General features: G+C 36.9%; 1 protein-coding gene across 1 annotated transcript; it reads right to left on the bottom strand.

The window, feature by feature from the left end:
• Positions 1 to 3,614: 3,614 nt before the first annotated feature.
• LOC104403369 (leukotriene B4 receptor 1-like) lies at positions 3,615 to 4,625 on the bottom strand. The gene has a single exon (XM_010011479.1). The coding sequence runs from the start codon at positions 4,623 to 4,625 to the stop codon at positions 3,615 to 3,617; it is 1,011 nt and encodes a 336-aa protein (XP_010009781.1).
• Positions 4,626 to 10,000: the final 5,375 nt, after the last annotated feature.

Genomic DNA, 10,000 nt, shown 5'->3' on the forward strand with positions numbered 1-10,000 from the left:
CTTTAATGTTAGATTACTTTTTACATGAGAAATTCAAATCAGCTGATCACCTGCTAGTACTCAGTGTTCTAAGCAGTGTTGTATTGATTCCTTATAATGTTCCCTGTGCTTCAGTGTAACCTGAGGTAATCTGGCTCAGGTGACTGAAGTGGCCTTCTCAGCTCAGCCTTCTTTCTGTGTCGTGAGAAAACAGCTGGACACTGAAACCCAGACAGACTTCATAAACAAGGACATAAGAGTTAGGAAGTAAGAAAAATAAGAGGAACTCAAATGAGATGAAACCTCAGTGTTCTCAGGAGTGTCTAAGTGACTCAAGAGTTACTAGTATGATTGCTCTCACCTCTGTGCCACTGCTTTGAACTAGCTTGAGCAATCAGGAGAATCTTTGTTTTCTATCAGTCTTCTAATATAATCTATAAGATATGTAAGACAGTCAACAAGAAGCATGAACTAACATTGTCATAAGATGCAGTGTTTTGGACCAAATCTATGCTAGGTCTTAGATTTGGCTGGGATTCAGTACTTTAGGAGACAAGAATAGCCACTGACCATAGGCTGAATGGGCCTTTTGGAATCCATGTGGTTTTATGACAGAGCATGTTAGCACAGATGAAGTGGTAATTCTTGCTACATTGAGATGCCTGATGTATACCTGTTAAAGGAAGAATAGTCAACCATATCATTGTGTTATACTTCTACACTATTCTTATGGATAGATTACATCATGGCTGTGTTGCCTAAAATGTTAAATCAGTGGGTTTTTTATCAGTGCATACCAGTGTATGCAAGAACAAACTCTATTTGCTCTGTAGAAAAGAGAAATTACCTTTCAAAAGAAACATAGTTCTTAAAGATGGCTAACTACTGGAGGCAGCCATCTAAGGTCATTAGTATGAACATAAGAAGATGGTTCTAGTTCTTTGATGGACTGCACGTTTTGTGAGTACCTTAGTACTGCAGTTGTGAGTAAAAAGCAGTGGAGAAACTGAATATTGAAACAGAAAACCCAGGCTATCTTCTGTCGAAGCACAGAAGTAGGTTCTAGCTAATGCACTGCTTTTTGGTCTGTTGACCATAAGAAACATTATCATCATTTAGTTAACTTAGTTTAGGTCTCTATATTAAGTAGTATAATTTCAGTGGAAGTGCAGCACTTGGTAGTAAATGATTCTGAATCCTCAGAGTGACAGCCTTCAGTTCAAAACTGCCTTAACTAATCATTTCATTGTTCCCTTGATCATATTACCCTATCTGTGGATGTTATTAGTTCCCTTTTTAAGATTCCTAGATTCTGGGCAGGATGCAGCCTGAGCAGCAAGGTTCGCCTACCTGTGAGTGATAGGATCAAAAGAAAATAGGTCTGACTCACTATTCCTTACTCACTGATTTAAAAAAAAAAAATCAAAACAAAACCCAAACACTGCTGCAGTAGGCAGTATTGCACAGACCATATATTTGGCCACTGATCCTTTTAGAGTCTGTTCTGGGTTAGGCATAGCTGAACATATGGCAACTGATGCTGTCAATGCTCTCAAAAGCTTGTTGAATAGCTTTTGGCACAAAATGGCACAAAAAACCTCACTGGTTCATGCATGAGTTGGATGATACAGGCAGAGAGATGGTTAGGAGGTTAACTCAATTCTTAACAAGAAGACTGCTTATAGCTAGGCATAGGCACAGACCAATAGAAAGGAAAATTCCAGTCAGGTAACTTGTACCAAATTTTGTCATAGTCTTTTCCCAACCTGTAAATTGTGAAATGCTTGGCTCCTTGTGGCCTAGAATTCTATTTCAGTTGCAGTGCTCATGTGCTTATTATCTCCTCATCTGTTCCGTGCTGTTGATGAATAGTCACTCCTATCTCAAGAACATGCTGCGAAACACAGCTTCACTTTTTAGTGCGGTAGATAACTGAAGTTGTTATTTTAGTTGTGAGGTAATGTCACATTGCTATATTGGATATACTAATAACACTTAAAGAGTCATTAGTGGGGTGGAAAAAGAACAGTAGGTGGATGGGGTAAAGTCTTACAGGATTTCATTTGCTAACTCTGCTGCAAACAAAGTCTTGCCAAAGTTTTGTTTACTTGAATTTCAGTGAGAGAGTCCTATTGATGGGATGCCCTCTGTGGTGTGGACTTCCCTCCTGTTGAAAAGAAAAAAATTACTTTTTCATAACAGGCGACAATAACCAATATGTAAGCAAAGCTTAGAGAAATATTCTTGCATTAACAGGTAAGGATTTTACTTCCACATGTTTATTTATGAGCTAAATTAATACAACTTGAATATCCTTGGTTGCTACATAATCAGATTTTGAAAATTAAGTTCTACTTAGTATTTGTGGTTTCTTTGTAAAGATGAGTAACAGCTATTCAGCAGCTGTCCAGAACAATGTACAGGAAATTACAATGTTTCTTAGTAATCAGTAGTTATCTTTACCTAACTAAAAGTTACTGCCTCAAAAATAAGCAAGAGTAAGCATAAAGAATGCTAGGCACAACTGAAATAAAACCTTCAAAAGCCACCACCTGATGCCATGTTTTTCCACAGTGAATTTGCACGCATTCACAAAACTAAAACAAGGTCCTTGCCAGTGCTAAATTTACTGGTTTCTTATTCACTCTATTCCACAAGAGAAGAAAAAATAATGCTTCTATTTGCAAGGTGAAGTTTTTTGATATTTGACACTTTGTACTGCTACCATAATTCTGTGACCCATAAAAAATAATATGAAGATTCTCACCTTCCCTCCCACGAGAGCCTGACACAATTCCTCCATAATTTAACAGACATCTTGGAAACTTAACTGAATCAAACCTTTTGTGGATAGTCATAGGATATATATATATAATACATCAAAAGTTTAATTGCCACTGAAGCAGGGAATGCGTATGACATCAAAGTAAAGCATGAAATCCGTAAATCTGTTTGCTATACAACACAGAATTCTTGTACCTGGTTGGTTTTTTTTTTTGAAAAGTCATGTCACATTTCACATTATACTTGTTAAAACCTATTAAGACAACATAATTCAGTAAATGAGCTTGACTGTGAAAACAACCTTACTACTTTCAAACCTAAATTCAGCAATGAATAACTTTAGTTTTCATCTACCAAAAAGTTTTGTGCCATTAAAAAAACAATCTCACTCATAACAGGAATTTAATTATGGTCTCTTAAAACTTTAGATTTTATAAGCATTTTTGATCATCTAACAGTTTTTTTTCTGAATGAAAACTTAGTTTTAAACTTTCAAAGCTTCTGTTTTCCACACACAGTCCTTTTCAGTTTCCTGCACACAGGCTTTCTAGAAATCACAGATAATTTTAATGGAAAGTGAAAATGCTGTATTCCTTACACTTTGATCTTCTAGCCACCTTGCTGAGATTCTCAGCACCAGTACTAATTTCAGGATGGAAATACTAACTTAAGAACTGAACTAGGTTGTCAATGCCAATTCTTTTATAATACACAAAATAAACCCTGAAAACTTTTACTTGTCTCTAGCTTTGCCTGGACTGCTTAGTAAAGGAAACTGAGAGTATGAGGAGAAAGGACTACTGAAGGAAGGACACAGAATCACATTATTCATTAGGGTTCTATATTCCTTGTTAGAGATTTTCTGTGCTTACTAAAGCATCTTCTTGTCTGGTTAAAACCACACTTTTTCTCTTGTCTTCCTCTGTTACAGTCTGACTCATCTGTTCAAACAGCTTGGATATCGTGGTAAATCTCAGGTGATTCTGAAATCTTCGTGCAGCAAAAGCATAAAGTAGAGGGTTAATACAGCTACTGATGAATACAAGTGCTCCAGAGATGTACACTCCTCTGTCTACAATTTCATCCAGTGCCAAAGACATTTCCTTATTAGAGACCTCTATGTGAACTGAAATAATATCTAGGATGTTAAAGAGATGATGAGGGAACCAGCATAAAATGAATGCCACCACAACACTGGCAATGAGCCGCTCTGATCGCCGCTTAGATTGGTAAGTCATTCTGCTTATTCTTCTTGCAACACACATGTAACAAATGCAAATAATTAAAAAAGGGATTACAAAACCTGCAAGAGACTCCAGCAAAAGATATGACACTTTCTGTCCATTAGAAGAGTAGTTGCGACATGTGCATAGTAGTTGACCATTCATTTCTTCTGTCTCTTGAAATGGAATGACAGAAATGCCAAAAGTAATAGACAGAAACCAAATGAGGAACATGATTAAAGCAATCTTTTGTTTTGTTTTGTATCTTTGAATGGTGAAAGGGTAGAAGACAGCCATTAACCGCTCCAAGCTCAGTGCTGTAATTAGAAATATACTAGCATACATGCTGCAGTAAATAATGAAAACCAGTACTTTGCAGAAGATGACTCCAAAAACCCATGAGTCAGCAAAGGAGTAAATCCAAATTGGTAAAGTAATCAGTACAAGGACATCTGCAACGGCCAGGTTCAAAATTAGCAGGACTGAAGGAGATGCTTGCTTCATTTTGGTACAAACAGTCCAGATGACGATACAATTTCCAGGGGTCCCAATAATAAATGACAAGCTTAGTATTATGCAGACTACTGACCTCACAATATTCCACATCGAGTGCATACTGCTTTCCTCAGCTTGATTCATGCTGGAAATTCTTCAGTTCTTCTTGGTTGCCAATATATATGGTACTTTGTGCCCTGCTTTTACTCTGTAGGTGTTAGTGAACTACTCAAAAGTTCTCTAACTGGTCTTCTGAAGACTAATATGGTGCATGAGCTCATGTCTTAATGCTCACACTTACAAACATCTGACCACATATGGTAGTTCCTGTTGTTCAGGAAGACTGTGCATTTCTGCATACAAAGCAAAAATAAAAACACAGTGCAGCATCTGACTTTGCTTTTAGTTATACACCCATCATACTTCAGCAGATTTTAGCATGCTGGTGGTCTTCCAAAAGAAGCTTGCTACTTTTTTCAAACTGCTGATCTAATCAACAGCTGTGAGGAGAAAGCACCCCTCTTTATGCTATTCTACTCATTCGTATGAATAACTTAACACTTTATGAAAGTCAGAAAAGAGGGGTGGCAGACAAATCACAAATGTGCATTATGTTTGACATGAAATTCTATTCCAAAGCATAAAATATGTACCTTCATGTCATCTTCTTTTTAATTCAGCAGAAAACAGTTGAACATGCTTTAGAAATATGCTGGCATAAAGGAAGTCAACATTTTCCTACAGTGAGACACTGCTGGTACAATAAAGTGTGAGGGAGTTGTATTTCTAATGCTCTTGGCAACTGCAGTCATTTAGCCAAACAGTAACCATCAGCATAGTCTGGATATAGGGTTATAGGAGTAAATGCTCTGTGTCAGAGAGAAAACACATTATTACATTGTCCTTCTGAACCAGCAATGGGCTATGGCTTTATCTCCTAAGCAACTTGGTAAATCCTGTGCTAAGTTCTTCAGTATCTGGCTAGAGAAAATGAAAATATTTTGCCATCAAAACATTTTCTTTTGACGTTAATTTCTAAAAAGTTAAAAGAGGAACTAAACTAGCAGCACACAGAGAAATGGTCAAGAGTCACAGAAGTGAAACTGGATGGGTATTTTCCAAAAAAAAAAAAGATTCACAGAAGAAATTACGTGCAGTGCTCTCAAATTTCTGATGCATTACAGATTATTTCCCTAAGTGCTGAGGTAGAATTTTACAAACCTGGCAAATGTAGTGCATAATATTAAACTGAAAAGTATCTTTCACCATGGAAAAAGGGTTGCAAAACCCAAATAAGCTTAGCTGGTTTTGATCTCATAAGACTATAATGAGATCAAAAGCAAGTCCACAATAACTCCACTAAATCCAAGTATTATCTCTTCAAAATGCTATTTGCGTAATAAATATTTTAATTTTGATTTAATCTGTTACATGATTCCAGTTCCTTTTAATTTAACTACATTTAATACCGATTGGGTAGGGGAGAAAAACAAACCAGTAGTTTGTACTCCGAAGGGAATTTCTGAAAACCACTTGTGAAAATCAACTAACAAAGAGAAGTGATGGGCAATGTCTCTTCTTCTAGGGAAATCACCTTTATACACTTCATTATTTCTCCAGAAGTAACTTTCGAAGGGCTCTGTATTCCTTTATTGGCAGTGGCATGTAGAGATTGAACTAAGTTGAAGATTTTCATTAGAAAAAAATAAAATCAAGGGGAGATGCCCAGTATCTCTGTCCCCCAATGCTACAGGACAGGCAGGTTCTTTTAGGTAAATTCTCAATCTAGATTATTATTATTATTGTATCACACACTTGTTCTTGAGAATTTGACCTAGTTTACAGAAGGCCCACATGACTAAAAGCCTCGGTAACTAAAGACTCTGGATTGTAAGGAAGCTGTACTGATCATTAGACTTTCTGCTTAACTGAAAGCTATAATTGCTCAGAATTCTGTGTAGGAATAAGCTATGCTATCTGCTAGAAATTGTAGATAACAATCAGCTATGCCATAATTAATTTTTTTATGTCATAGTAACGTTCTAATTGTAACTACAACTCTTGTGCTACCAAGGATCCCTAAGAAAACTTGTATTTTCCTGTGACACTTCTAAGATTTTCCTCTTTGGAACTTTATTTTTGGTGGCAACGAACATTTGTCTGTACAACTCTTGTGCTGGTATTAGTATAGTTCTAATTTGGTGGTGTATGGATCTGGTTGAACTTCTGAAGCATCTGTCCTTTAATTTTTCAGAAATGCGTTTCTCCACTTCATCAAGGTTTGCTTGCCAGATGACCTCTGCTTCTGGCTGTATCTTTCATTTAAACAAGAAAACAAAGGAATAGCAGAATTTCAGCAACAGCCTGGAAGTCTGTTTCGAAAAAAAAAATCCTAGACAGATGTTGAAATGCTAAGACTTCCTTGTGTAAGACCCTGAACACAGGCTATTAGACTTAATATCACAGGTATTAGAGTTAATATTAGCTAGAAAGCATGTCTCTGAAGAGCTCTGACTGCTGGGTCTCTGTGAAAACTTCAGACTGTGGGTAAGCTGTTTTTAACACTCTCCAGAAGTGCCCGACCATTACTTGTCAAATTTACACTAGTAGCACATGAACGTTATGGCAAATTTAACGAATATTTCCATTCATAACATGAGCAGTGTAGTATGTTAAATTACATGCTGAACATGCCAGTGGCTGAACAACTCAGTATCTTACTCATTCTAGTGAGCAAATGTGGGTGGGGCTTTTAATGCATGAACACACAGTTGGACTTTTGACTACATAAACTCTGGTCTAATTCTATTAACAGCAGTGAAATTAGGCTGCATTTCTGTGTTTATAAACAAAAAGATCTAAATCTGAAGTTTTTTGTGTGCATACATATGTGTAGTGTAACAATTCAGCCATTAACATGCCAAACTTTCTGTGTTACCTTGAGATTGGTGAATAACTTCTGAAAACTTTCCAAGCTCAAGAAGTCTGCGCTATTGCTAACAAAACATTTAAAACAGAATTTGATTTTTATATGTTAGGGGTGTGTTTCAGTCATCCTTTTCATGATTTAATTTTCTTTGTATGCATGCATGAGCTTCCCTCTGGTGGATGGTCTGTAATTTACACTACTACCAAGCATTTCAGACAGCTGTGTTTGGACCTCTAAATGTAAATTATAACTGATATTTCCAGCTCTTGCATTTTTATTCTGAGAAACTGAATTTCACTTCAAGATGCTGAGAATCTTTGAGCTAGCAGCCTCTGCTCAAAGTGCATCACCCCTACCTGCAATAAGAGCACACTTGTAACAGAGTAGCTGATGCATGGGAGATCTGTGTTGTGTACCCTGTGTGAATAGCTGTACCAAATAGACTTCATAAATCCTCTCTAATTTTTTCTTCAGAAAGATCTGGATGTTTGTGAATGTAGGATAATGATCACCAAGTATCTTCTATCTGCTGAGATGCTGGAAACTGATGTTAGTAACCTTGTTTGCCTGCTAATGCTGAAGGGAGGAAGTGACTACTCTCAACCCATTCGTTCTTCAGCTATTGAAACAAGGTAGTATCTGCAGGATTAGCATAGCTGGCTTACAATGAACTCGATTCAATGGTGCTATTAATGACAGTGTGAAAGTGGCACACTTTGCTCTCAACAGAAAATTATGGTCTAGTTCATAGATCATGTAAATGTTGCTTTCTTGACTACAGGAGGGACTCCTGTATACCTAGGGTTGTGCAGAAGCTAATAATGTCTTTGCTCTGTGATTGAGAAGGAAAGTGCAGTGTGGGAAAAGGCATATACCAGATATTTCTAAGCTCTTGCAAACACTGCTTGTGACAGCAGCCCATGAGGCAGCAAGCACAAATGAGAATCAGTGCTGCTTTATCACCAGAGAAAATAACTTAGTGAAGAGCTACCCCAGGATGAGTTCCAGGACGTAATAAAAGATGTCTACCTTGCACTATAAACAGAAAGTTTGGAAGATTCTGTCCCACGTGCATTGTTGTTAATCGTTCTTCTAGTATTACAAAATTATTCCCCTTAGTCAGCTCAGTAGCAAACACTGATAGTTTTGTAGTTTATAGACTGGCCAGAGAAAAGATCTCCTGTTTGTTATGTTCAGGGAAAACTGCTTTAGAACTTGTGATAGAAGAAGTGCTTACAAGGCACCTGATGTACGTGCATCAGCACATGATTACATACTGGTACATTTCTTACCCTAACAGAATTATCATAAACAACCAGAACAGGCTTCCAGCAGCTGTGAAACCATTCAAGTATATGGTGAAATATTCTCCTTGTACAGACATACCAGGTTAATGAGAGGTGTTAATTAAGATAGTGGGAAATTGTATTTACAATTCTGACTACAGGCAGGAATATGAATAACAATGATGCAGAGATTATGGGAAAATTTAAATATATTTTCTCAACATTATCATGAATGTTTATCGTTTAAATTTCCTTTTATTTATAGCTCAAACAGTAGATGCATAGGTTTGTTACAAGTTAAGAAAAGACTGGTCTTTCTAAATCAGCTATCACTAAGTGTTATTTGTATTTATACAAACTGTTGCTAGCCAAAATCCTTATCTACACAAGCATATCTGGCACCACAATTACTACTGGGTAAATTAAATACATTGTTTACATACTCTTCCTTTTGAGTAATAAATTACTGATGATAAATACTGCTTGTATGATTTGCTGCCAAATGTCACTTGATTTTTCCATATTCTTTAGCTAAATCTACTGCCATTCCTACCTCATTTGCTGGGACTGCATGTAAATATCATACTACTATAGGATCAACATCCCGTTCCGTTATTCAGCAGTGTAATGAAAGTCTTTAGCAGTGTACCTCTTAGTGAAGGACCTGTGATTAAAAAAACCCAAACCCATGCTTTGCTTTGTATGAACTGCAGCAACAGATCATAGCTGTTGTTTCGCATGTAAACCAGGCATACACTATTTCCTAGAGCACACTCTTACATAAAAGGACTTGTCCATGTAGTTATGTATTTTCAACACAGGGCGGCACTGGGGAACCATCTGTGGTTTTTTGGCCAAGACTGCAGGCCATGGAGGTACAGCCTTTCTCTGCACGTGCAGAAGGCCAAGACCTTCTTTTGACTGAGAAGTTCAGATGTTTGTGACTTAAATTTCAATATTGTTTCTGATTTATTGCTAACTTCACAGATAAAAATCACAATGTCTTTTCTGTCTTGTAGGCAATGTTTTTTTCCACACACTCATATATGTAGCTTTTTTATTTGTTTTAAAATATGTCCAGTTTCAATGGTACATTCTGCTGCAACTAATACAGTAAGGGCAGCTCCCTCAGCAACAAAAGTAACTTGGAATCTGATTAAATTTTCTACGCTCCTGAAGTAACAAAGTTTGGAAAGTTTGGCAATGATATGAACAATTGGTCCTTCAGTATAGCTTCCATTAGTGTGTTCTGTAGTCTCTTTGACAAGCAGATCAAGTTGCAAGCTCTCATGTTGTGAAACAAC

Source organism: Nestor notabilis, unplaced genomic scaffold (assembly GCF_000696875.1).
Source record: "Nestor notabilis isolate BGI_N333 unplaced genomic scaffold, ASM69687v1 scaffold2143, whole genome shotgun sequence".
NCBI lineage: Eukaryota > Metazoa > Chordata > Aves > Psittaciformes > Psittacidae > Nestor > Nestor notabilis.